Source organism: Pelecanus crispus, chromosome 10, assembly GCF_030463565.1.
Source record: "Pelecanus crispus isolate bPelCri1 chromosome 10, bPelCri1.pri, whole genome shotgun sequence".
Lineage (NCBI taxonomy): Eukaryota > Metazoa > Chordata > Aves > Pelecaniformes > Pelecanidae > Pelecanus > Pelecanus crispus.
Window position 1 is genome coordinate 24,926,336 of NC_134652.1, and position 27,447 is coordinate 24,953,782.

Sequence of the window (27,447 nt, forward strand, 5' to 3'; positions counted from 1 at the left end):
CCTGCTCCTGCCCCTGCTCCTGCCGCTGCTCCTGCCGCCGCTCCTGCCGCCGTCGCCGTCCTGGCGGCCGCCCCGCGGGTAGCGGTGCCCGGCCCCGGCGTTTTCCCGGGGCGCCGGCGGGCTGGGCGCGCCGCAGGCGGGGCAGCGGCGGGCGGGAGCGCGGGAGGGGGCCGCCTGGCGTGCGCGGCCCTCGCCGTGCCCCGGGCCGGAGCCGGTGGGTGCGGGCGCTCCCGGGCTGTGGGGCGGGGTCGTGCGGGCGCCGAGCGCTGCCCGCAGCTGCAGCGTTCGCAGGGCGGCGTGCGCTGCCCCCCGTGCCCCCCTTCTGCTTTGAAAATACCCCCTGAAAGCCCCCCTTAACACCCGCGAGGCGGGCTCTGCCCCCGTTAGACAGGAACTTACTTACCTAAAATTCCTCGTTAACAGATACGTTTTCTTCAGGGCACGTGGAATATTTTTAAGTGTTTTCTTATTGAAATAACCGGCGCCGTTTGCTGTACTTCCTTATTTGTGTCATCATTGTGTAATATCACTGACTGAACCCCATCTGACTGATGGCCTGCACAGAAACAAGCCATTCATTTTTAAATGTCGTAGCGGAAAAATATAAGGTTTTTCAACGCAGGAAGCATGGTCAAAATGAGTACTGAGAGCGCTATAGCCGAGCTCTTGTTGGTGCAGTTTCTCATTTGTTTTCTCGGGATTATTCACGTAAATATAATTGTAAGATAGCTCATCTCCTTCCAAATATTCCGTATACGAAGAGGATTAATGACATAAGGCTTGAAAGGTCCAAAATTACCATGGCGATAACTAATAACTTGCTCAAATGTAGCATGAAAGGGATGTACTTTAGTACTGAGATGAGAACAGTCTCTTTCGGTACTGATGTCCTTACTGGAAGAACTAATCCTATTAAATTTGTCAAAGTCAGGTTACTTGCTCCCTTGGCAGCTGAGTGACTTTTCAACTCTAATAATAGTTGACAAGCTCAGTTGCAGATAGCGGAAGAGGAAGAATGCAACTGAGCTCTGAAAGCAAATAAACTGCAGGCAGCAGTGTAAAGTTGTAATAAAAAAGTAACAGTACTTCCACTGGCCTTAAAGCAAGGTGGGACAAGAAACTGGGAATTGCAATGTTTCCATTTATAAAGCTTATTAGAGGAAAGTGCACTTTACCTGCTTCAAGCCTAAACATGAAGATTCAAAAATTTGAGACCATTATTGAAGACTGTGTTAAAAATGTAAAGGATGTTTACAATGGAATGAAAGGCCACGGTGACATGCTCTGATAGGAACTGATTAAAGTGAAAAGAATACTTTTGTGAGGTACGATGGATAAAACATGGGGAACGGTGTTAGACTTTGTGTACTCTAATTCCGTTTCAATTTATTTCAGTATGAAGTGTAAACTAGACCCCCCGCTCTGTTTCATAAGAGGAGAAATGCCGTAATCAGCTGATGATCGAATAAAGTTAATGTGTGCTGTGGGCCACAGGTTGGACTCGTGAAGCGGGTGAGGTGGTTGGACTAGATTTGGCAGACCTTTGCACATGTTTGAACGTAGCAGCAAGAACGTGTTTGGCCGAGTGTGGCTGTGGGACTTTGTCCCGTGTTAAAAGCCAGGACGGAAGGTACCAGAATGGTCGAGGTTCCTTTACTTTGTTGTATTTGTAATGAGGTTTGGTTGTTAATTGGAAGCGCAGCTACATGTGTTGGGAGTATCAGAAACAGTTAACCTACAGATTAGAAAAGAAGTGAAAAATCACTTGAAAATTTTGGGAGATAATAACTTCATATTTGTTATACCACGAATTAGAGGGGAATTCCTTGTTCTCGACATCCAGATCTGAGACTCTCCAGCCTCTTCAGAAGACCGTGTCTAATGGACTTGACAAGGATGGTCTTGCACCTTATTCTCCCATACAACACGAACCTGAATCTTTCCCGTGGCTCTTACGGAAACTATTTTAATGTGAAAAATGACATAAAAAAGTTAAATTCCACTCTGTTTTATAAGCCGTACCTTATCAACAATAACAAACATTTCCTTCCCCTATATTTTTTTTTTCATCGTTTTTTCTCTCAAAGTGGCATCAGGGAGGTTTCATGGATACATATTTTATTTTAGTCCCTTCTGATCCTTTCAGGCAAGGGAAAGCAAATATTGCTCCCTCATGAGGTAGGCAAAGCTGACCGGGTTCAGCTGAAGTTGTTTGAAAGCAATATAGGATGGCCGGCTTTTGCCACCCATTGAGCAGCGCACAAAGCCCGAGACCCAAACTAGCGTTCCCAGCTCAATGCGTTGTGCTGACATTAATCTGCTGGGCGGCAGGTTTTGCATTGTCTTTATTGACGGGTGCAAATCCCTGCTAAAACCAACGGGCTTTAGGCAAGGCCATTAATGCATGCTGTGTTGTTTCAGGCTTCTGACTACATCTCTGCTGTGTGAAATAAAATATCATTGTGTCTGTAAACTGGTCTGTTTGAACAGAAAATAGGCTTGCAAAACTGCAAACGGGCTCGTCGCTGAGCGGTAGCATCAACTTACTAGAAACATCATGAGGTGTTACTTTAAAGGAGAATTACTAAGGGTTTGTGTCCTTTTATATTTGGGTTGGTTTTATGTTAGAAGTCTGTGAAAACTGCACCCAGACTTCTGTTAACAGACTGGTACAGTTATGAAAGAATTTGGATGTTCTCTGCAGAAATGTTTGAGCTTATATGTACGTGTCTATAGAAATATGCATGCGTGCAGAAGGAAAAAAACGAACAAACTTGTGAAATCTTCCACTGTGAAGTCCCCTCTGCTGCGTTATGACCTTCTGGCCGTTCTGCAGCTGCTGTATTGATTGAATAGTCATGACATGGCTGGCTGTGTGGACAGATCAGTTTATCTACCCGAAGACAATGTAAGCATTGAATTTCACAAATACTTTGTACTAAAAGTACGAAGTACAGTATTCCTCCTCTTCTGTTACTATTAGACATCTCTTCCTTTTCAGAATAAATTATCAAACCCTCTGTGGGTAATTGTTATCAAAAGCAGTCCTTTGTCATTGCTGTTCTACTAGATTTTAGACAGCTTGATACTGGTGACCGTAAAATATATTGCCAATTTAATGCATTTTTAATTTTCTTAATAAGCTGGCTTTTAATTTAGCTTATTCCTTCACCATTTCTCTACAAATGAAAGAAGATTCTGAGTATTTTAAATTAGGTGTAAGAAAGCTTTCAGTTAGAATTTAGTAAATAATTTTTCTTCTCTTTTATTATCTCTGGCTTTTTTTTTTTTTTTTCCTTCCCTAATTTCACCTCGCTCTCTATTTGTATTCATTTCAGTTTTCATCTTCACGGCTTATACTTTTCACACTTTCCAGTTTCTCATATCTGCAAATATGGGTAACTTGTTCTGTGTCAGTACTCTTAATGGCTGCTTAGTACAAAGAAAGAACTGAAACTCTAGCACCTTCCTGTGTTTGCTCCCAGAAGAATAAAAGCAATAGACTTTTTTCTTCAGATGGACATTTAGACCCCCGTTAGAAAGCAGACAAACAAACACTTTTGAAGACACTAGCAACAGACTTTGCTAATTTTGCTTTATTTAGGACATAACAGCAGCAACCTTCCCTTCAAGTTGTGTTGACAGAAATATATCCAAAACCAGAATGGCTTGCAGCATGGAAAATACCTCGCTCTTAGAGTTCAGGTGCTCGTTTCCATTGTTCAGATAGGTAATTCTCAAATTACTGTTTAGATTGACACATGTCTTCACTTGGCCTTTTGATGTAATCCTGTGGGATTTCTCACAGCATGTGTCATATTTCCAGTTTTGTGTTCTTGTATTGGAGAAGCTTATTATGGTGTTTTCATCCTTTTAATTAAAGTAATTCCTTGCTTTACGGGAAGGAGCGTGTAACCTGAGGAAGGAGGAGGTCGTGGGAAGGCTCTTTCTGCTCTGGAGGGTGAGCATGCCTGGTGTCTCTTTCTTTCGTTACTGATGTTACCTGCAGCCCGCCTGGCAGAAGAGTCATGCTGATGAGCAACGATAGATTAGCCATAACAGGCTTTACTGATATCCTGCAGAAAAGTACACCTCTGACTGGGTGTGCTGCCTCCCTGAAGTCAACAGGACTAGTCTTGTCCCTAGAGCTGCTTTGCATACCTGATTACATGTGGGAGGGCAGCCAGTGCAAAAATGCCTATTTCATCATGAATCTTGACGTTCCTGTGAATTTTTCCAAGGTTTGCGAGTTTCTTCTTTTTCAGCTAATGAAACAGCTTGCGTAGAATTAGTCATCTAATTGGATCTACTAATACTACTTACGGACAAGGAAGATGCCCGGAAAGGAGACTTGAGTGAAATGTAGAGGTAGTTGAACATGGTGTCAATGCAATAGTGTGAAATGCGCTTTCTGTAGAACAAGACCTTGGCTGACTTTATTATCGCTGAGGTATATGCGATGGGGAAATGTTTGAAGCAAAACTCCGGCTTGTGATTCAAGGTTGTGATATTGAATTTGAGTAGTTACTTACACAGGCGTGGTATGCAAGTATTTCACAAAACCAGTTTCAGAAGCAGGGAATGGGTTGCTATCTAAAGGTCATTAATTAGTACTTGCTGGCAATGTGTTGGACAACCTTATCTTCTTGAAAAAGGTAAATTGAACTTGCAGATACAATGTGTACACTATGTTTTCTCAAGGCTGTTTATTTTCTGTTTACATAAATTGCTTCTTAAATAATTTCAATTTACATACTAATATTATTTATATAACTAATATCAAAACATTTTGTGTGAAGGAGAGAAGTCTTTGGGTATTACTCAGAATTCAGTGAAGGGATTTTTTCCAGTTTGAACTGTATTCATTTCTGTAATGATTGTTTGACCACAGTCAAAGCTGTTCCACGCTTGGAGGATATGGTAACGTAAAGCTACTTACTGGCTTTATGCTACCTTGGGATTTCATTTACAGTGAAAGATTTTTGTGGGGTTTTTTTTTTTTTTCCTTGTACATTCAGTGGTAGAAAGCAGTTGTAACTGTTTCAAGGGCTACGCTATTTCACTAGACTAGGAAAAAAAGTATAGCTGTCTGCAATATGATGAAGACTTAGCGGATTTATAGATTTTCTTTTGCTCTTACAGCTGTATGGTCTGTGAAGCTGCATTAATAGAAATGGGATTATGCTATGGAATTTTAAAATAATAAAAAAAATCTTTTTAATACTTTGCTAGTAGATCCATGCAAGATAAAAATACATCTTATTTTGTGTTGCAAAATACGAAATTTTCTCTGTAGAAGAGTTTTCAAAACAACCACTGTTCTAGTAGAAAATATATGCAAGCTCTGCAAAATGCTGTTATTGAAAGAGAATTCGTGGATTTCCTGCTTGCTAGTCCCATTTTATAATGTCTGCTGAGGCTATTATGTAAAAGATCATCCTTCTGTCTTGCAAAGATAGAAGAGTGGGCAGCTTATCTACGATTAACCTTAGTTTTGTACTTTGAGGGAAGTGAGTGAAATGTGGGGTTAATAGAGAACTTTTTGTATTGTAAACTGGACAATTTATACCAAATATTTGTGCTGTAAAACATAACACATTAGTCCAAGGCTAAGGCCTAGATTGCCTATATCTTGGATACACAAGTTACGAATGTATAAGATGTATAGTTTCCTGGATGACTTCAATAAAGTGCAATTTTAAAAGTTCTCACATGCTTACCTATTGTTCTATCAGGTAGGGGTGCAGTTCACTTTGAATTCATACCGTGCTTGTAAGGAAGTATTTTAGTGAAATCACCTGAGGAATAATTGTTCATCATACATGGAGGAACTCATACGGTCATGAAGGTCTCTTCCTTACAGTATAGTAACAGAAGCAGTCGAGAGAGATTGCAGCTAGACCCTGACAGGTATTATATATTTTTAGATGCAAAAGCTGTGAATTCCATATTTCTCTCAGGGATTTCTGAAGCCAAAACACATGCGAAGGCACAGGTCAGGTGCTCCACGCAAGCAGAGCAAGTTTGGAAGGTGTCAGGGCAGCTGCGCAAACTCAGGCTGCCTGCCTAGCGCATATGTGCTGTGCTGTAAGAGCACAAGCATCATAAAGTTAGTCTATGAATGACCATAAGCGATAAATGACCGTTTTTCCAGGGAAACCCTGGTTGCTGTTGCTCCCCTTACATGTCAGGACGCCTCGAATTTCCCTGGCAAATGACCAAAAAACCTGTAGTGGTAGGTGATGCCTCAAAGACATCAGCAACAGTAGAACCTGCAGGTATGTGATAGTACAAGCAAGATGATTGGGCACTTGGGAATAGTTGGAATTTTATAAAGTGCTATTGACAAATGCTGTTGAGGTGTCATACATGCTATTTCATGAAAGGCTGTTTAATTCTTTTAGAAAAACACCCTTTTGATCCTGTCTTGCTGAACGGGTAAAAAGTTGGAAACATTTGATGGTACCTCATTTGGACTCTGTAGCTTAATATTCATAATATGCAGTTGTATGTTACAAATTACTATAAATATAGATCATGTTAATGTATTATATCTGTTTACATATTCTAATGTGCTTGTTCAAGCCAGGCAATTATTTATGAGGGAATCTACATCTTGAGTTTTTTGAAAATGTATTTCTTATTTAAAATACAGTGATGGGACCAACAAGACCAAGCTGTGTTACTGCTGTTGTATTTGCCTGTGATAGGATTCCTCCCCCTCCCCATTTTCAGTTACAAAACAAAGGTTTGGCTGTTAGGCACTGAAATTGTTAAACTAGGAATAGTCTTTTGTTCAACGTGGATCAGAGGATACAGCCATTATGTATCCAAATATAGTATTTACATCTTATTAGAGTTCAAAAACCTCCATCGGGGTTTGGGGACCTGTTGTACTGTGTGTTGCAAAAGTAAGGGGATGGATGTGTTTCCCACCCAAATTAGTTTGACTTTTCGAGGCACCTGACATACTTTAATAATGAGAATTTTGTAGGTGGTGATTAATTTTTGAGTGTCCAGTTTGGAGAACCTAGGAAATCTCTCCTACATCAGGTATTGAACATAAATATTCCTGTTACCTTCAAGTGACACTGTAGGTCCTTGGGCCTCATGAACATCTCATATTTTGGCATCTTCTTTTTCTGACACACCCAAAAATCAGCAAATAGTTGAAAAGTTTGGCATGAATTTTTCTGAGTACAATTTTCCCATTTTGTAGATGAAGAGGAAGGGCAGCTAAGGCTAATAACCACATGATTAGGAAGCTGTGGAGTTTAAATATTTCATTAGGGGTGACACAGCAGCACTTAACAACGTTGGGATTTGCTTTTGGCAAAAACAACGTGTTTGGACATCAGTTTCATGAATCAGTGTTTCTGGTGCTGGTAAGTTAACAAAATAAGTGCCAGATCTGCACAGGGTAGCAGTAACTTTGACAGCCAAATGAAGAGCAGGCGGGTAGGATGAGTGAAGAATAGGAACCTGGCTTTACTGATGCTTTTCCCTTCTGATGCAGCAGTTCTGCTTGAACGCCAGGCAGACAAGACACAGCTTAGGCAACGACGGGCTGCCCTTTTTTCCCTTCAAACGGTGGCAAACAGGCCCACGTCTCATCGGTGTCTCCACGCTTGCCCTCTGGCAGGTTGGGCAGGCAGAGTAACGCCCGGTACGCGTACCGCAGGTGGCTGCCAGGCGCTTCAGCAACCCCGGAATAAAGCAGATCCCCGCTCTGGATCTGAGCAAGCCGGGAATAAAGCAGATCCCCACTCTGGATCTGAGCAAGCCGGGAATAAAGCAGATCCCCGCTCTGGATCTGAGCAACCCCGGAATAAAGCAGATCCCCGCTCTGGATCTGAGCAACCCCGGGAATAAAGCAGATCCCCGCTCTGGATCTGAGCAACCCCGGAATAAAGCAGATCCCCGCTCTGGATCTGAGCAAGCCGGGAATAAAGCAGATCCCCGCTCTGGATCTGAGCAAGCCGGGAATAAAGCAGATCCCCGCTCTGGATCTGAGCAAGCCGGGAATAAAGCAGATCCCCGCTCTGGATCTGAGCAAGCCGGGAATAAAGCAGATCCCCGCTCTGGATCTGAGCAACGCCGGAATAAAGCAGATCCCCGCTCTGGATCTGAGCAAGCCGGGAATAAAGCAGATCCCCGCTCTGGATCTGAGCAAGCCGGGAATAAAGCAGATCCCCGCTCTGGATCTGAGCAAGCCGGGAATAAAGCAGATCCCCGCTCTGGATCTGAGCAAGCCGGGAATAAAGCAGATCCCCGCTCTGGATCTGAGCAGCGCCGGGAATAAAGCAGATCCCCGCTCTGGATCTGAGCAAGCCGGGAATAAAGCAGATCCCCGCTCTGGATCTGAGCAACCCCGGGAATAAAGCAGATTCCCGCTCTGGATCTGAGCAAGCTGGGAATAAAGCAGATTCCCGCTCTGGATCTGAGCAAGCCGGGAATAAAGCAGATTCCCGCTCTGGATCTGAGCAAGCCGGGAATAAAGCAGATCCCCGCTCTGGATCTGAGCAACGCCGGAATAAAGCAGATCCCCGCTCTGGATCTGAGCAAGCCGGGAATAAAGCAGATCCCTGCTCTGGATCTGAGCAAGCCGGGAATAAAGCAGATCCCCGCTCTGGATTTGAGCAACCCCGGGAATAAAGCAGATTCCCGCTCTGGATCTGAGCAAGCCGGGAATAAAGCAGATCCCCGCTCTGGATCTGAGCAGCGCCGGGAATAAAGCAGATCCCCGCTCTGGATCTGAGCAAGCCGGGAATAAAGCAGATCCCCGCTCTGGATCTGAGCAAGCCGGGAATAAAGCAGATCCCCGCTCTGGATCTGAGCAAGCCGGGAATAAAGCAGATCCCCGCTCTGGATCTGAGCAAGCCGGGAATAAAGCAGATCCCCGCTCTGGATCTGAGCAACGCCGGAATAAAGCAGATCCCCGCTCTGGATCTGAGCAAGCCGGGAATAAAGCAGATCCCCGCTCTGGATCTGAGCAAGCCGGGAATAAAGCAGATCCCCGCTCTGGATCTAAGCAACCCCGGGAATAAAGCAGATCCCCGCTCTGGATCTGAGCAAGCCGGGAATAAAGCAGATCCCCGCTCTGGATCTGAGCAAGCCGGGAATAAAGCAGATCCCCGCTCTGGATCTGAGCAGCACCGGGAATAAAGCAGATCCCCGCTCTGGATCTGAGCAGCGCCGGGAATAAAGCAGATCCCCGCTCTGGATCTGAGCAACCCCGGGAATAAAGCAGATTCCCGCTCTGGATCTGAGCAAGCCGGGAATAAAGCAGATCCCCGCTCTGGATCTGAGCAACGCCGGAATAAAGCAGATCCCCGCTCTGGATCTGAGCAAGCCGGGAATAAAGCAGATCCCTGCTCTGGATCTGAGCAACCTGGGAATAAAGCAGATCCCCGCTCTGGATCTGAGCAAGCCGGGAATAAAGCAGATCCCCGCTCTGGATTTGAGCAACCCCGGGAATAAAGCAGATTCCCGCTCTGGATCTGAGCAAGCCGGGAATAAAGCAGATCCCCGCTCTGGATCTGAGCAAGCCGGGAATAAAGCAGATCCCCGCTCTGGATCTGAGCAAGCCGGGAATAAAGCAGACCCCGTCTCTGGAGCTGCAGCGAGAGCCCGCAGCCGCACGGCGAGGCGGCCCTGCCCCTGCCCCAGCCCCTGCCCCTGCCCCTGCCCCGGGCTGCGCGGGGCCGCGGGCTGTGCTGCCGGCGGGCGCCGGTGCCGGTGCCGGGCGGTGGCGGCCGAGGAGGAAGGCTTCACGGGTCACGCGAGGCAGCGTTAAGGTCTGACCCAACACACAAATAAAAAGAGTGAAAATGCGTTCTTGTCGAGTGTGTGCAAATCGCGTGTCGGGGGAGGCGGCGGGCGGGGCGGGAGCGTGGCCGCCGGCCCGGGGGCGGCGGGGGTCCCCTGGGGAGCGCAGCGATTCCCACGGCCCCGTGACAGCTGCGGGAGAGCGATGCCAGGGGCTCCGCTGGCCATCTTTAATGTGGGCAATGCGGTGGGCCTCCGCACCTCCTCGATACCCCGATTGCGCGGGTTTTTGCATCGGCGCTGGCGACCGTGGCGGCCTCCGCGGGCCGGGGGAGGGAGGTGACGGGAGGAGGAGGAGGAGGTGTGCGGGAGGCGCGCGCTCTCTGCCCGTACCAAAGATGGCGGCCGGGGAGCCCGAGGCGCCGGGCGGGCGGCGCCACCCGGTACCGTGAGCTTCCGAACCGGGGCGCGGGGCCGGCCGGCAGCGCCCCGAGGCCGCCGCTGCCTCCTCCCGGGGCTCCTCGCGCCCCGCCGCCGCGCAGGGCCCGGGCCCGCCCCCGCCGGCCGCCCAGCCAATGGCGGGACGCGCGGGCGGGCGGGGCGGGGCGGTGGCGCGCGGGTGGCTCGGCCGAGCGGCGGCCGGCGGCTCAGTCGCGGCCGAGGCGGGCGGCGCGCGGGGCGGGAGGCGCGGCGGCTGCCGGCGGGCGGAGAGGCGACGCCGCTGCCAGCGGGGCTGTGCCGCACCGCGCCGCGCCGCGGGCGGAGCCATGCCCACCCTCAGGTAACGCCGAGCCCCCGGCGCGGCTCCCGCAGCCCGGCCCGGCCCCCTGGGGGAAGGGGCGGCGGGCGCTGATGCGCTCCTGCTCGCGAGGCGGGGGCGCCCGGCGCGATGTTCCGCCGGGGCTCAGCTCTCCCCTCCTTCTCCACCCGCGCAGTTTTAGGGCGCGGGGTCGCGCGGCTTCGTTCTTTCCTTCCTTCTCTCCCTCCCTCCGCCGCGAGTTGGCTTTGCGGCTGCACGCCCCCGCCCCGCGACCCCGGGGTCGAGCGGGGAGAGCGGCGCCGCTTCCCTGCCGCCCCGCCGCCCGGCCGGGGGCTCGCCCGCTCCCTGCGCCCGCGCCGTTTATTTCTGGCGGGCAGGTGGGCGCGCGCCGCCTTCGCCAACGGTCGCCCCGTCTGGGGGCGCGCGGCGGCCGCCCGCCCCTGCCAGCCCTGAGGCGGCCGCCAGCCCCTGCCCGGGCGAGAGCCCCGAGGAGCGGCGCGCCGGGCCGGGCCGGGCCGGGCTCCCGGAGGCGAACCGCGGGGCGGCGGCCGGGGGGGTTCGTGCGGCGTCGCTCTGCGGCGGTGCCGCTGTCACAGGTAGCGCCTGAGCGCGGGCGGCCGGCGTGCGCGGCGGGGTCCCACCCGTGGGCGCGGGCGGACGGGTGGCCTGGGACTCCGGCAGCCGCGTTTGAACCTTAAAGCACCGCTGCAGCGTGCCCTGACCGGAACCCAATTTTAAACGAATCCCAAATAATGCGAAGCAGGGTAATAATAACCAGGCTAGGCTCCTAGCAGTCTGTTGGAACTGGGGTGGTGTCAGTTTATCAGCAATACCTGAAGAATGGCAAACCCCTAACTTCACGTTCAGCAAAAGGATTTATGATGACCTGTTTTCCTTCCTAAAACACTTCATCTTAAGATGGGGTGGTATTGTGAAGTGAACTGGTAACCTTCATCATGTAGTTATTTTGATCAGTCCTTCAGTTGCTAAAGAAATGCCTAAAATCACAGTCTCCAAGTTCAATGATCGTTCAAGGCAACTCTCCTATCTCCTCTCTCCACCCCGAAACTCAACGTAGCAGGTTTCACACTGTTTCTGACCGAGGAGTACAGACGGTAACTCTTTGCAATGGCAGTAGTATCTCACTATTGCAGCTTGTGGAGTTAGTGCAGCTGCGTAAGGAGCTGCGTAGCGGTGGAACGCCTTTTTTTTTTTTTTTTTTTTTTTTCCCTGCGGCAGCCTTGCTTATGTAAGGCCAAGGCTTTTGGGCTTGGATTGTGAGTTGGAACCTGTGAATGTGTCACTCTGGAAGACTGTGAAAGTTTCATAATGAATGAAATCTTCACTGAAGATACTCCTCTAAGTCAGTATGTAGACAGGTAACTCCTTGGCCAAATATTGCCTTTACTTAAGACCTAAGTAAGGAAAGCATGTGAGCAGTCCTACAGGCTATTTGTATCTTTAAGATCTATATGCTAAAGTGATTTGCTGATGAGTGATGGGAGGGAAATTGTCTGAACTCTGGAATCATGGAATGATAGTTCTGAGGTGCTTCTAGTGTCAGACAAGTTATGGTTAACAGTAAATGCCATCTTATTCACTTATAGTTATGTTGTATAGGTAAGTGGGATGAGAGGAGGATGTTCTTAGTTGAGAGCTTATAACTATTCAAATGCTATGAATCCGGTACTATTGCTGTTTTGTTTCAACTACATCTATCAATGATTTTTGATAAATTCGGATCTTGTGTTATATGTGGTTTAACAATGTTGCTTTGTGACTGAAATGGATATGCTAAGAACAGCCTTAGAGCGTGCCTTGTTTGGCCTTACTTTTAAGGGCATAAGCGAACCCTATAGAAATACTAACATTTTAGATCTTATGAAAACATATGTTATATTTCTAAATGGAAGATTATGTATGCAGCAGGTTGTCATGCAATTGGGACACCCAAATGTCCCAATCATGTTTGATCAAGGCTTTCTGACTGTAAAATGTCTTAGCATAAGAATTTAATATTAAGTGTACATTACAGCTGCATAGCAGTATGAAGCTGTTATAGAGCAATAAAAAAGGCGAAATTGTCCACTTGGCTTCCTTGACTATTAGTTACTATTATGTAGATGAGAAAATTTTTGCAGCAATTAACAAGAAAAAATATGAAATGTTTTTTAAGAAATAATAAAAAAAAATCCCATTAAACAAGACATGCCACTCTCCAAAGGCCCAAAATATTCCTCTGTCTCTGTGCCAGTAGCAAATAACATGCTTTCACTGGTATTTTGATGATGTTCTTCCGTTAAAGTGCACAGCAGCATGGGATGATAACAATATTGTGTGATAGTTAGATACAGTACTGCTGATGTTCTGCAGCCAACTTGAAACAGGACCATATTTTTTAAAAAACTACCTGCCAAAGTAGAGCATTAGTAATGTATAACCATGATATTGGACACAGCTTTCCAGATCATTCAGTTACATTTAATTTTGTTGACTTATTAAAAATTATTGAAGGGTAGCTCAGTATTGATGTGGGGTTTTTTGTTGTTTGTTTGGTTGGGGGTTTTTTGTTTGTTTTCATCCAGTTTGGCTTCCTTTCATTACCTCTGCAACTTGTGATAAGAGTAATATGTGAAACACTGACTACTTGTGAAAAATCAATCATCTTGGCAATCTCCAAAGGAAATGTCATAATTAGCAGGTGGAGATTATTTATATTTAACAAACTACATTGCTTGAACTTATAATTACAACTCACTTTAGTCCAAAGTTAAATGACAAACTCCTTAAATATGTTGCTTGTTGTCAGGAGTTTAGAATGCAAATGTGGCGTACGTCCTGTTGTTGTTGTAGCTTTGCCTGCTACATGGATAGCATATTTCTGTGTCCAAACAAGTTTTAGAATTGTATGAACATCTTATTCTTAGTTTAGAGTTTAAAAAGTATATATACTGTTCATACACATATGTACTCTGTGTGTATGTGCATGCCTATATATATACACACAGACATACATACTGACCGTGTATAGTCACTTATATGCCCTTGATTTGTGCAGGTGGAGGAGTCGTCACTTGTTTCTTGAAGAGCCGAGTCAAATATTCTTTTGCAATAGGTTAGTTGAGTTAAGGAAGAACATCCTTCTTAGATGATTAGATACCAGCAGTTCTGTGCAAGAGGAGGGACTGGAGAGAGTCAAGGAGACTGTGGAGTACACAGGTGTTTGTTCTGTTTCTGTTGCAGAGATGTGTTTCCCAAATAATCTATGTCTTTGTGAAATCTCACATTTCAGGAAACTATTGCTCGTTCCTCATTATGTTTTACGTCTAGTTGGTTGGAAATAATTCATGAAATTTTAATCAATGCAGGTGTCCAGTGTGATTGAACAGCAAACATAAGGCCCATAAGGTTCACATATACTGCTGAAAATATTAAACTTGGTGAGAATGTAACGGTTTAATATCTCAGTTTCTTGCTCTGGAGACTTGTAAATTTAGCATTCTCCAGGATCCTAAATATTATGTTTAATTTTATGCTTTTACAATACTTTACAGAGTATATGTGGGGTTTTGGTTGTTTTTTTTTAATTTTTATTTTTACACAGGAGCAAACTGTAGCTGAGTAACTGCTATAGCTCATGTTGTGCCACAAAAAAGCGCAATAGTGTAACAGTGCAGATACTTTGCAGTCCCTCAAGAAGGGAAGGGTGATTTGCACTGCGCTGGAATGTAGCCAGTGTTGGAATAGTCAGGTTGAACATGATAAGGATTTAGGCAGCCAAGTCTTCGACAGTAGAAACATCGGACTTTCCAGATTGTGGTTCACAAAGCTTGTACTGGAAAACGCTGATCACAGCGGTGATCTTAAATGCCTGCTTTAACTTGTTGAATTTTTAAAATTTGTGACTTGGAAAGAGATTTTTTTTTTTTTTTTTAAGACTCTTCCCATTTTGCCCAGGCACGTATTTTTACCAAATGCAGTGTCAGTTAAGGAATGACACAACTGCAGTCTCCAGTACAAATGGAGTGTATGGATTTTTCTCCTTTTTGCCAGTGGAATGTTAAGATCTAGTTTTAAGCATGGAAGTTCTAGTACCTTGGGACTTAGTTAATTCAAACATCTAGCTGAAATAACCAAAAATTTAGAAATACATGTTAATTGAAAATGCGAGGCTAGCTATTAGTATATAGTAGCTCACGTATTTAGATTATTTGCAAAAATAAGTTGTGTTATAACATGTATACCTTTTTTCTTCATAGAAATCAAACAGTTAATGCACTCAAAGTTTTATGTGCTTGAAAAGCTGTCAGTTTCTGCTATCCTACATTTGGTTGTGAGAAACAACTATGCTGAAGTTGGGGGGAGTTTGCCCAGAAGCTTCAGGGGAGTATTTGTGAACATACACTTACTAGTCTAGTGATAGCTACCTTGGCTTTTAAAACTTCCCATCCCAGATGGCACCCTGCTACACAGCCTCTGGAATACTTGAACGGGGATGATTATAAAATACTGGGGGAGAAGGGAGGCTTAGGGTTGGAACAGGACTTCTTGTATGTGATGTAAAGAGCTCCCTGTAGTAAATGGCACTGAAAGTGCTAGTTCCTGCTGCTGGTGACATATTAGGAGTTTGTATGCACGTTATTGGCTTGATAGAGCTTCTGTGGATGCTAAACCAGTACAAAGTTGCTCTCAAGCTGCTTCAAGTATATTGACCAGTATCTTCTGCAGCCCGCAGCTTGTTAAGTGTTTGGTAGCTTCTATTTTGCTTTTCTATTGAACAAGGTAACTTCTTCATAGGTAGTGATCTCAACATGTCAGCTGTGTTTTGGAGAGTCTTTGAAGTACGGTTGCTGTTTTCTGGCGCAGCATACACTTAAGTGCTGATACTTGTCTTATATAGAAGTTATCCACGATAGGCTTTTTTTTTTTTTGTTAAGTGTAGGTATAAAATTATTGATGTGTAGAATTTCACAGAATGTGAGAATCGGCTAAACATCAAGTACAGGAACATACAGTTCGGGACAAATCTGCATTCAGCACTTCTAGAATTCTGACTTGTTCATTCATTGTCCTGCAATGCTACTGATGCAATACATAGTTTTTAAAATGGAGACAATGTCCTGTCTTGGGGCTCCAACTGCAGTCTCCTTTATCCTTATGTCTTCTTAACTGTCATCTGTCTCTCCCTCCTCTTTTCTTCTAGCTAGATATAACTTATGGTTATGCTATTTAGGAGAATCAGTACTTCTTTTCACATTGACAAAAGTATTTAGTGGGTCTTACAGGTTTCTACTAAGCGAATGTTACCTATCTCAGTTAGGAGTGAGCTGGATTTCTGGCCCTGTCTTCACAAAGCAGTCTTCCACATTTCACTTACAGTGAAATGGGCTGAAAAGGTCTGTCTTTAAAGCTACAACAAAAGATAGGATACTTAAAGTATGGCTTGCTGTGTCTCAATACCAAGGTTGTTAATCATGTTTTCCATGTCTTCATTTCCAGACTTCAGAATTTAGCATTTAGTGGAGGCTAACATGGCATCATAAAAGGGAAGAAGTTTGACTGTGTACTTTCGGCAAGTAGCTTCAAATTTGACAAATATTTGTCAGCTAAGGGCTTTTCATAGCGGTTGTGAGAGGAAGTGAATGAGTTTCCAACCTCTGTTGGACACAATTAATGAGATTGTTCCATATCATCCCTGTTCTGCTTGTTTTATATTCTTTTTTTCTTATCCTGTTGAGTAGAAACTAATGAAATGTACAATTTAGTAGGCAGATGCCGAGTCTCTAAAACATTTATCTTGCTCTAAATGGGCCAGAACAATTGAAAACTCACTCGCTTTGAGGTTCAGCTGACACGGTTATGCAGCTTTGGATAAACTGCAGATAAACTTTGGATCCAGCTGCAGTGTTACAGTCGTACTTTTGGGGGAATGGAGGGATAGGGAATATGCTTTCTCTGCAAATACTTGATAGAGACATAGTAAAGAGGGAGGCGTATTTGGTGGTCATACTGAAGCTACCTTCTGTGGCTAGAGCAGGGGCTTGCCTTGCCAGTTGGAGGCAGCAGGTGTTAGCTTAGCAAGGATCTGATGGGTTTGGATGTAGTTTTAGGCAGCCTTTGAGAACAGCTGCATTCACTCTTACTTGACACTAGGCCATGTATCTAATCCTTTGGTATTACTGCGTTATTGCCCAAGTATATGCTATTCAGGAGAACGTAACACATGGTTTCTGAATGAATCTAAAAAAAGTTAAAGCCAGCACTTTCAGCTGTTTACAGTATCTCTGATGTCTTGTTTTTATGTGGCAGAGGTCATGGTACTGAATTTCAGATTGATTAAAAAGTACATACATTCTTACCAGTAGAGTGCTACGCTGTTTAGGATGGCTGACAATGCAGAATCCAGAGTCTCTTAATTTCAGTTTATTTAAACAGACTTATATGGTTAGTTATTGGTCAGTAGCAGAGTAAACCCAGCAACAAGTCTGTTCAGTGAAATTCTTATAACCTGGTCTGATGCTCCCCCTGTCTAAAACCTGAACCCAATCCTTTAAAACTACCGAATGTGGCATGCAGCTCTAATTCTTTATCTGAGTAAATGATAGCTTAACAGAACACACACCTTTTATATATTGATCAAAGATTATTGTAGGATGATACTTCACTCAAATTTGACTCTCTGTCTGTATGCCAGTCTCTATGTGACTACTGAGCTGGGCAAAATGTGTATCTTTTTGTTCCTTAGCTGTAATCAAGAAAAACTTTTTTAATAAAAAAGTCTTCAACATATTATACTAGCAACAATAAACTAATGCTAAACTAACTTGAAATAATTGATTCTTTTACAGTGAAAATGTCCTGTTTGGAATGGGAAATCCTCTGCTTGATATCTGTGCAGTTGTGGACAAGGACTTCCTTGACAAGTAAGTCTTGATTTCTTTTTTTCTTTTCAATGTCAGTTTTGTTTCCAGAATGGTGCCCGTAAATAAACAGAGGACTATCTGCTTGTGTAATGTTAAGTTTCTGTTGATCTCTGTGGGATTCTGGCCTCATGCTGGAAGAAGCCAACATTGTATAAAGTCATTTGGTGGTTCTGGATATATGAAGCTGTGTGGTGGTGTCAATGAAAAATTTCAGTGTTTTCATGTGGTTTTGGTATTTATTGTTTTCTATCAATTATTCCAGTCTCTTTGTGCTGTCTTTGCTAGCCTTTAATTGGAAGCAATCATCAGTGTCTGTAAGGTGTAGGTAGCTCTTGTATATGAATATTTGTGTCTTATTTTTGATGTACTATTTCAGCACTCTCTTATTTCTTCAGTGATGACTTTGGGGCAAATAAGCCATTTCTGTAACACACTGTTACAGACGCTGTACAAGTGTATCTTCTTTTTTTTAATATTCCAATTTATCAGTCAAGAACAGGACCACTTCTTATGTGGTCTGTTATCTTGCTTAAGTCTAGTTGTTATGTACCATCCATATAACCATATCACTGAATTGCTGTTTGTGTGTTGCTGTTGGCATCAAGCTTACTCGTTCTCCAATCATCTTAGAGATACGTCTTTTCAAGAGGTGTAAAATATAGTTGCTCTTTTAAATCTTTCTGCATGAGCTCACTTTCTTCCAGTTGTTGTTGCTTTGTTTTTCTTGTTTGCAAGTGATCAGTAAGTTGATTTCACCTTTCAGAGTACTTGCAATTCTTTGTTTAATTTTTGAAGTGTTAATAATAATTTTTTTCTCTAGTCATTCTTTTAGTTATTAATGGGAATACTGGATCAAGAATAAATTTCACATCACCAAATAAAGAACAGGTGCAGAGTTTTTATTTGTGAATGTGTACTGTCAGCCACAAATCTTTTGTTTTGAAGCTTTTAATAATAGTGATAATTTGTTTTGCAACAGATATCTTATCACTCAAGTTTTATCTAAAGATGTGTTTAAGTGAGAGTCTGAATATTATAAGCTGGAGGCAAAAGACAAGAAGACAAGAGAGTATCCATCTCAAAAACATCTGGAACTTTGAATGCTCAAGACATAGACTCGATTTCTGAAAAAGTAAATTATCCTGATGTAATTCTCTGCCTTAGTTTCTACTGAAATAAGTTGAAAACCAATCTCTGAACATAAGTAATGCCCCTGCCCCCAACCCAACAATATCCCTCAACTAATCCTTGTAAATTGCTGTCATAAAGGAGGTGGTGGGATCTGTAGTGCAGCAGTGAAATCCTATGAGAGTGCATTGTGCTTTTTACTGGACGTGGTATGCTCTGCAGAATTTAATGTAAAAATTAGAAGCCTTACGTACTCAAATTTGAGTCCTGTCAGACAAGTTAAATTATCTCCTGGAACAACATATGCTCTGTGAGCATTTCTTTACTGCTAAAATGCCTTTGTGGCGTACTGCTTATTGCTTTAAATAATGCAATCCTCCAACAGGAGTTTCACAGGGGACCTGCTGGTAGTGTGATAGCCCTGTTAATAACCTGAAAACTGAGAAGCTTGTCTACCTTCTTCACACATACCTGATTTTATTTCTACTTCCCTATTTGTGAGTGTATGCATAGTAGTCCATTTAACAAATGGACAAGTATGTTTCTACTCTAAGTCCAGCTACCTTTTGCAATACTTCCTGAAGTGGGAATCAAATCCCACGCTTCTTCAGCTTGTGAAGGGAGATAAAATAGCAAACCTAGCTGTAGAACAACTGCTAGAATAAAGTTATCTATTCAAATGCTGCAGGGAGGTGCAAGAACATAGATATTTCGGGACTGTGAAGCATTTGACAGAGAAATCATCGATCATACTGGCCTAGTGTCTCTGTTTTCTCTTGTCAAACAAGACAGGCATCCATCTCTAGCCACGTAGTGTCAGCAGTATCTTGGCAGTGATCAAATAACTCTGGAGTCTGTGTCTCACCTCTTCAACTGGATGAGCATGTTTAATGGGGCCGTCAGGACAGCTGGGTTCTGACTTGAGGTAGCTTAGTAAAATGAGGACAGAGTTTAGGTAAACACCCATAAGAATTTTATACATTTAACTTTTTCATTGTTTCTGTTAGTTTATCCTCCTCTCTTGTATAACCAGTTTTAAGAGTAACTACTTTTGTTCCAAATAACGGACTTGATGTTGCAAGTTTAATCGGCATATATTGTCCATGAAATGAGAGAGTACTAAAATGAGTCCTGTAACCAGATTAGTTTTGTAATTCTATTAAGAAAATGAAAATGGAAACAGCATAAGATTGTGTAGGAAGTCTCAAGTGGTCCTTTTAACAATATTTAAATGGCTTACAACCCATGTTATAAATAAACCTGAAAATAAAAATATAATGCAGTCCTACCCCTGGCTTGCTGCAATGTAATAACATTGGTTTGAGGAAACGAGCAGTATTGGAGGGTTTGGTGGGTATTTTTGGCTTGGGTTGTTAGCACAGCCCTGTCACCTTTCTTTCAAAGTGAGTTTTGGTTTAATCTGGGCTCCAAAGTCTTTTGCTCTCTTGACAAGTTTTGGAAAGCTTTAAGCCTTTCCTAGACTTTTTCTAGGAGAGGTGGTCTTAATCTCTCACAAGAGAACTTCACTGTGTCTGTCTGAGCTTTTCAGACCACATCAGCAGTCTGGCATTACCTGAGCCAGAGAAACTTTGGCCTCTGTCAGGTAGTTATGTTTTCTGTGTCTCATTTCTTATCTCTCTTCAGGGAGACAGTCTGAAAAAGTGTAAGCAATGTTGACGGCACTGATGATACCCAAACCCATTTCAGTTTCTGTTCACAGAGCTGGAGAACAGTCTTGAAGTAAATATAATCCATTGTATGTCCTTGGTTTTTCTGAGTATCTGCATGAAAGAAACATCAGAAATGCTTTTTTTGGGTCTCCTTTTAATTTGCATTAACTCCATAACCTAACAGTATTTTTGTTTAATTTTTCTAGGATGTATGTACTTGCTCAAAGAGCAGCTTTTCATGGGTGGGCGGGGAAAGAATAAAAAAGGATTGATGCTTTGTGGGTGAATTGCTAACTATAGCTACGCTAATCTGTGAAAGTAACTTTGCTAACAGGTATTAATTAAAGCTTTTGGTTTACTCAGTTCTACCTGTGACATTTAACAGGAATGATTCCATTACCTACTGAATCTATAACAGGCACTTAAGAATAACTTAATCTACACTACGTATATAAAACTCTAATAAAGCATGCAAAGAAATTCTGATTAACGTGGCAATGATGTTTTAAGACTCCACAGAATCATAGAATCGTTTAGGTTGGAAAAGACCTTTAAGATCATCCAGTCCAACCATTAACCTAACACTGCCAAGTCCACACTAAACCAATTAATGGTAGACTAGACTAAACCATGTCCTGAAGCGCCACATCTACCTGTTTTTTGAACACTTCCAGGGATGGGGACTCCACCACCTCTCTGGGCAGCCTGTTCCAATGCTTGACTACCCTTTCCGTGAAGAAATTTTTCCTAATATCCAACCTAAACCTCCCCTGACGCAGCTTGAGGCCATTTCCTCTCATCCTATTGCTAACTATTTGGGAGAAGAGACCAACGCCCACCTCACTACAACCTCCTTTCAGGCAGTTGTAGAGAGCGATAAGGTCTCCTCTCAGCCTCCTCTTCTCCAGACTAAACAACCCCAGTTCCCTCAGCCGCTCCTCATAAGGCCTGTGCTCCAGACCCTTCACCAGCCTTGTTGCCCTTCTCTGGACACGCTCCAGCACCTCAATGTCTTTCTTGCACTGAGGGGCCCACAACTGGACACAGTATTCCAGGTGCGGCCTCAGCAGTGCCGAGTACAGGGGGACAATCACCTCCCTGCTCCCGCTGGCCACACTATTCCTGATACAGAAGCTCACTACTGCTGACTCCTGTAAATACTCCAATGTCCTGCTGTTAAAAGTTAGATGGCATGTGTTTCATTGCTCCCCCTAGAGCATGCTGTTTTGCAAATACTTAGTTTTTGACATTTATCTAACTATAGTTAATTTTTAGGCTGTAGAGATCTGCTCATTATGGCACCTCAAGTGCACAGCCAGTGATTGAGAAGCATGTGTTCACAGAATGGACAAGTCTTCCCTTGCTGTTGTCCAACATTTGGGTCTATGACTGCATGAATTGAGGAGAGAATCACTATTGACAAATTCATGTTGACAGAATTATTATGCTAGTCTTGGAACTTCTAAATACGTGAAAACCTTGTATTTTCCCTAATTAGCCAGTGGGAAGGTGAGGAAAATATATGTAATTGCCACCACCTGTATAATAAGCATGTAAATATCTTTCAGCCCATGTTCTTAAAAAGGAGTGAAGATATAGGGGAAATTATGATATATGTCCTATTTCTCACATCAAGGTTAAGGATGCTTATTGCTTTATTTCACTCTGTTTTCTGGGCTCTTGACCAGAGCCATGATCTCATGAAGCGAGGTATGTTTACTAGTCTGGATGCCAAATTCCGTTATATTTGTCATCTCCAGAATGATTATATGATCACCATCATTGTCCAGGATTACAAGTTGCTACTTGATTTACTTATTGGTTGTCAGAGCAGCCAAGTCTTTTTCTCCTTGTGTGTTGTGGTTTGTTGGTTTTTTTTTTTTTCTCTCCTTAAAATCAGGGTCTGTGGCAATCTTTGCACAAGTTCATTGGAGATGCTCAGTAAAGATCTGTAGGTTTTTAATAGCTTTCATGCCCTGTATCATCTGGTCTTCAGTTCTCTTCCCTGCCTTCTCTGTGACACTGTTGTAAATATAAACTATCTGTAAACCAAGAAATGGGTTTATATTGTTTTTACCCTTCACTGGGAAAAACTGGTTTGAAGAAATGGGAGAGGAAGAATGAATGGGGGCTTTAAAGTGTGTTTGTGTTTTGGAGTGTTGGTGACGGTTAATGTATGAAAAGAGAATATCATTATAGTGAAGGAAGAAGTGCTGTGATTTTGATCTGTAATTTCACAAGTATGGGTATGGATCTCCTGCAGTGTGCTACCAACTTGTCTGCAGCATTCAAAGTGGTTGGGTCATTACTGGAAATAGCAAGATGCTTGGTCATTCTCTACCTTTCCTTACCGCAGAGTAGTGTTGGAGGGTGATGGATTAGTTAAGCACAAATTTTACTAATAGAGCAATGTTGACATCTGCTAAATTAAACTTCCTTGTTTGAGGCTGTTTCAGTGCTTGTTGTGATGGAAGTGATGATGATGTAGATGTTTGATCTTTTTTCCACTGTTGTGGGAATTTGAATTATAAATTAGGAAAAGGTTTGAGGAGCAGCTGAAATGAAAAACATCTGCTTGCTTGCATTAAATTTAGGTTGGTCTGTATAGCTGTGGCTTTAGCCATTCTACCATGTGTTATTCTCAATGTCTAACAGAAGCCTTTGTAACTTCCCATAGCAAAAAAAATCCAAACACCACTCATGCAGTTTAACTCTCATAAAGCGGCTAAGGGTCTAAATACCTTTTACAGTCAGAAGTGATTCTTTGACCAAACTCAGGTTTCAACACAGTCTTAAGGCTTCAGTGCAAAACAAGCCCTTCCCCAAAAACACATGCTGGAGTGAACCTGAAGACTGAGAAAAACAGGTGGTGATTCTGTACTAGGAGGTTGCAGGATCAAAGAATTTACAAGCTGCAGATACGGACTTTGCTGCCAGATTTAAGTGGTAGAAAAAGCCTGCAGACTTAGACCTTCTTCGGTTTCACTAATGTGTTTACTTTGACTTTGTGTGCTTCATCAACCCCCTGGGACAGGTTAATGGGGTTTTGCATTGCTTTGAGTTGGGCATTGTATTATCTGTCTGTACAGTGCTGAATGTATGGAAAGTACATAGTAATAACTTTAAAACTTCTTGTCCCTGAAAACTGACCTTTTTTTTTTTTTTTTTTTTTTTGGAAGATAGTTTGCTATATAATGTTCCATTGTTTCAATAATCCCTGCTGTGAAAGATTGCTACTAAAAGTATCTGTTGCATTGGCTCATTTGGCAGAAGCTGAACAGCTGAGAGTTCTTTATTATTACCTTGTGTTTTGAGTTGTATCTGTAGAAGTTAATTTAGCTTATCGCAGGGTCTGACTATAGAACTTTGTTGAAACTGTTGAGCCAAATTGCGTCATCTGGCTGCTGGTAAATTATAAAAAACTTAAGTGTTTGCTTGCAAAAATTTAGGGTAATCATGGCTGTCTTAAAAAGGTCCTTTCAGTACTAACGTGCCTATAAATTTGGTAGCATTCCTGACAACATAATTAGAGCTTTCTATAAGCCTGGTATTTTCTCCTAGTGCATTTAGTTAAATGTGTAGTTTAAACGAGTGAAAGATTTTAGTTAAGCTCCATTTGGAAAAGGCTATTTGAAAAATTACCCTATGTAAGGACAAAGTTCTGCTTGAGGAGCTGTGATGTTTTCAGGGTATACTAAGCTTGAGCAATGATTATAGAAGAGCTTGAAACTAACTACTTATTTACCTGTAAAATAGGATGTAACACGTTCGTGAATAGGAAATAATCCACTCCTTGTTATCTCTTCTCTTTATTGTGTGTTTTTAGTTTCTTAAATACTTGCTTAGTAATAAACTGCAAATCATAACTTCATTTTTTTTTTAGTTTTCTATGTCTTCAGAAAACTTGCTAATTTATTACATGTGAATAAAACATGTCTAGTTCTTAGATCAATTGTTTTCTTTAGAATACCTTGAGACACATGACAGACTGACATGCACACAGAGCTTATCTGTATTTTCCTTTCACTCCCAAGTAAAATTTTTAAGAAAACTTCAGGAGTTGTGTTACAAGGCAAACGGTGAAATACTGGCTTCCATTTGCATCCTCAATAAAACAAGGAACATTAAGTGAAAGAGCTCTGTGAATTAAGTGTCTCTGCATTTGATATTATTGCCTAGTTAAAAACAGAGACCCTTGCTGAAGATGTCTTTGATGGAAAAACCTGGGTTTCTCAGTAGAGAACTGGAGTTGATCCAAAACCAGGTGGTAAAACTTTCTCTTTGGAAGTGGTACTTGCTGTTTGTACTGAAAAAATTTTCATCTTAGAGTTTCCTGATTGCACAATTATAAGGTAAAAATTGTGATTCATGTTCTGGGTATGGTTGCAGGCATTCTTTTGTAATTACAGGGTAATAAGCTGCAATTTTAATATTGTTTTCCATTCCTATCCTGCTGCTTCAAGCCAAAATTTCCAACAGCATAGGAAAGGCTATAGAGTTTTTTTTCTAGTTACTGTAGTAATGAAGTGAAACAGTTTTATCACTTGTGAATTGAAGAGTAGAAAAGTCTCGTCAAAAATTAGCAATTCTAATTTTTTTTACTGTAGATCAATTGATTTGTCATCTCTTAGACAATTTTTTAATGATAGCATTTTTGAATTGGTTGGAATACCTTCAGCTTTTTAAAAACTGTTTTTTAAAAAATTAGATATTTAAGTAAATTATAATGCTCATTAGTATTTGATTGTTTTTGCTTCATTCAGGTCAAGCAATTGGCAATCTCAATAGCTTTTCTTCCCAAGCTACGTGTATCAAGATGAGAGGGATTCTGTCCTTCCCTTGAAATTAAATACTAATTTCTAACATCTCTCTCTCATAACTTGCTATTTCCGAACAAGGTGCAAATACGATGTCAGTGTTACTGCTAACTGTAACTGAAGTTATGAGGTGCTTATGCTGCTGTTGATCCCTGATGCTATGCTTGTGCTCTGTGTCACATAACCACATCCAGGCCTGCTCTGTGCTCTGCCTCTTCTTGTCTTGTTCCTTTCTGGGGTGTTGGACCTGTGGTCTCTGCTGTAGCCACAGGGAGAGGGCGGAGGCAGCCTGTCTTCCTCTTAATTACTGGTGTTCTTGTTTTCCCTTAGTCAAGGGCTGGAGAAGGGTAAGCCAGCTGTTTTAAGGAGGGCATACAACTGCCTAATACGACAAGCTGTAACAAGTGAACAGTAGCAAGAAGTTCTAGAAATACAAATACTACCATGGACGTTTTTTCAATCCTTGTATTGTTGAGGCTACTTATTTAGTGTCGAGGCTGCTTCTTATTCTTTTTAGGCAACAGGAGCTCCCCTCTGGTAGGAAGATAGGTGGTAAAAGATCACTGTAAAATTATGCTGTCACTCCAGGCACGAAGCATACAGTCACTTTCCTTCATGAGAAGTGAAACTATGACCAAATTCAGTGCCTGATCCCTCCAAGTAAAGGTGGTATGCAGTCTCAACTATGAAGAAACGTCTGAGGTGTAGCTGACTTGTTTGTGAAAGTAGGGCATTTCAAATTTTATATGTAAATTGGGGTAAAAAGTTAATAAAGGCTGGCAACTTTACAGAATAGGAGGATATTTTGCATTTCAAATTTTTGCTGACTCACAAAATTAGTGATGCTTGAAACACCTTTTTCTACAACCAGCCCTGGGACAAAACTATTATTCAGCCAAGTGGGAAGCTCTTTTGGGCTGCGAATGGCAGGATCTGTCAGAGTACCTCAGTCCCTCTTTCCTCTGCCAGATCCTTGGATGTTTGGGCATTGTGTTGCAGCTACCACTGTGGGTGAAGGGTTAAGATACAAAACAGTGGCTATGGCTAGAGGCAAAAGGGAGGAACAGTTCTTCCCAGAAGCAGTAATTGCTATGTCTGATCTTTTAGTGGTAGCAGAGCAAGGAGTTTTATCTCTCCAGAGCTCTTCCCTGAATCTCCATCTTGGTATTGCTCCTTCATTTTTTAGGATAAAATTAAAATTTTCAGTGCAGTAAAGAAAGCTTCTCTGCCACTTTCCATATTTTACTTTTTTCCAATAAAGCTAATGCCTTTAGTAGCTTGGATAAGTTCTTTCAGCATGGCTGGAATTTCACAGTAGCTGCAACACTTGTCTGCAGCTTGCTGTTTGCTCTAGTCAGTTTTAAAAATCATTTTTAGAGAAGGCAAATTAAGGCACGTGAACTCCCTGACAATTCTCTGTTTAAGTTTCTGTAAGTTCAACTGTCCTGTAACAAGTGCTCAGATGCAGAGACAGATGATGGAAGAGACGCAGCTTTCAGGCAGCATGAAGACTCATTTAGGTTGCGGTAATACTATGGAATTGATACTTTTGCCTAGCCTGTCACAAACAGAAAGACATCCATAAAGTTGTGTAACAGGAAAATGGAATACATGTTAAACTATATTTTTTAAATAAATAAGAAAAGGTTTTAACTGGTATGTAAGACTTGCTGTTAGTTTCTTTATGATTTCTAAATCGAGCAATGCATTTTGCATTAAATATGATACACCAGTCTTTGTGTCCCTATGAGTGATGAAAACGTCAATTCTTAACATTTTTAAGACAATAAAGTATTTAACATCAGTCAAGATTCAGTACAGCCTCAGCACTTCCAGTATGTTCCTTTTGGAGCATTTTATTGCTTGAAAGTAATATTCTGGGCTTTGTGGTTTATGAGTTCTTCACTGGAGAATAATTGCCTTTTGCTGTCTTAACTGATTTTTATTGATGTGGTATTTCTTTCTTTGTACTAGAGATATTAAAATAATTGTATTTTAGAAATTCTGTTTTCATTTTTTTCTTTTAGAGATAGAGACAGAACAGACCTAGTGTCAGGACGAAGTTGTAGTTCAGTTATGAAATGTATTGCATGTTGATGGAGCCTAACACTGTTGTTTTATGTTTGCGAAAGTGTAATGTTACTGCATTTGTTAGCTTGTCCAAAGTATTAACCTGCATTTTATTGTAGAAGTAGAGCCTATTGAACTTCATCCTGGCACTTAAAGCAGATTGCTTTACAAGTCTGCCTTCTTCAAAGAAATGCTGAAGGATTCGTTTTCAAGCATAAAGCAGCTCAGTTGAGTAGCTGACAGTGTTATTGATATATGGCATACAGAGAGTCTTTATTTAGAAGAAATCATTAAAATAATCTATAAATCTA

At 42.5% G+C, this 27,447-nt stretch overlaps 1 protein-coding gene across 2 annotated transcripts in view; it reads left to right on the plus strand.

The window, feature by feature from the left end:
* The first annotated feature begins 10,515 nt into the window (after positions 1-10,515).
* The window catches only part of ADK (adenosine kinase), a 296,570-nt gene continuing 279,638 nt past the window's right edge, over positions 10,516-27,447 (plus strand). The window contains exons 1-2 of one of the 2 annotated variants that reach the window (XM_075717813.1): positions 10,516-10,549; positions 17,377-17,451. In XM_075717813.1, coding sequence (XP_075573928.1) covers positions 10,536-10,549; positions 17,377-17,451 — 89 coding nt within the window. In that variant the 5' untranslated portion in view covers positions 10,516-10,535. Of the gene's footprint in view, positions 10,550-11,209; positions 11,908-17,376; positions 17,452-27,447 lie in introns of those variants that run through there. The other variant, XM_075717812.1, reaches the window with a different exon arrangement.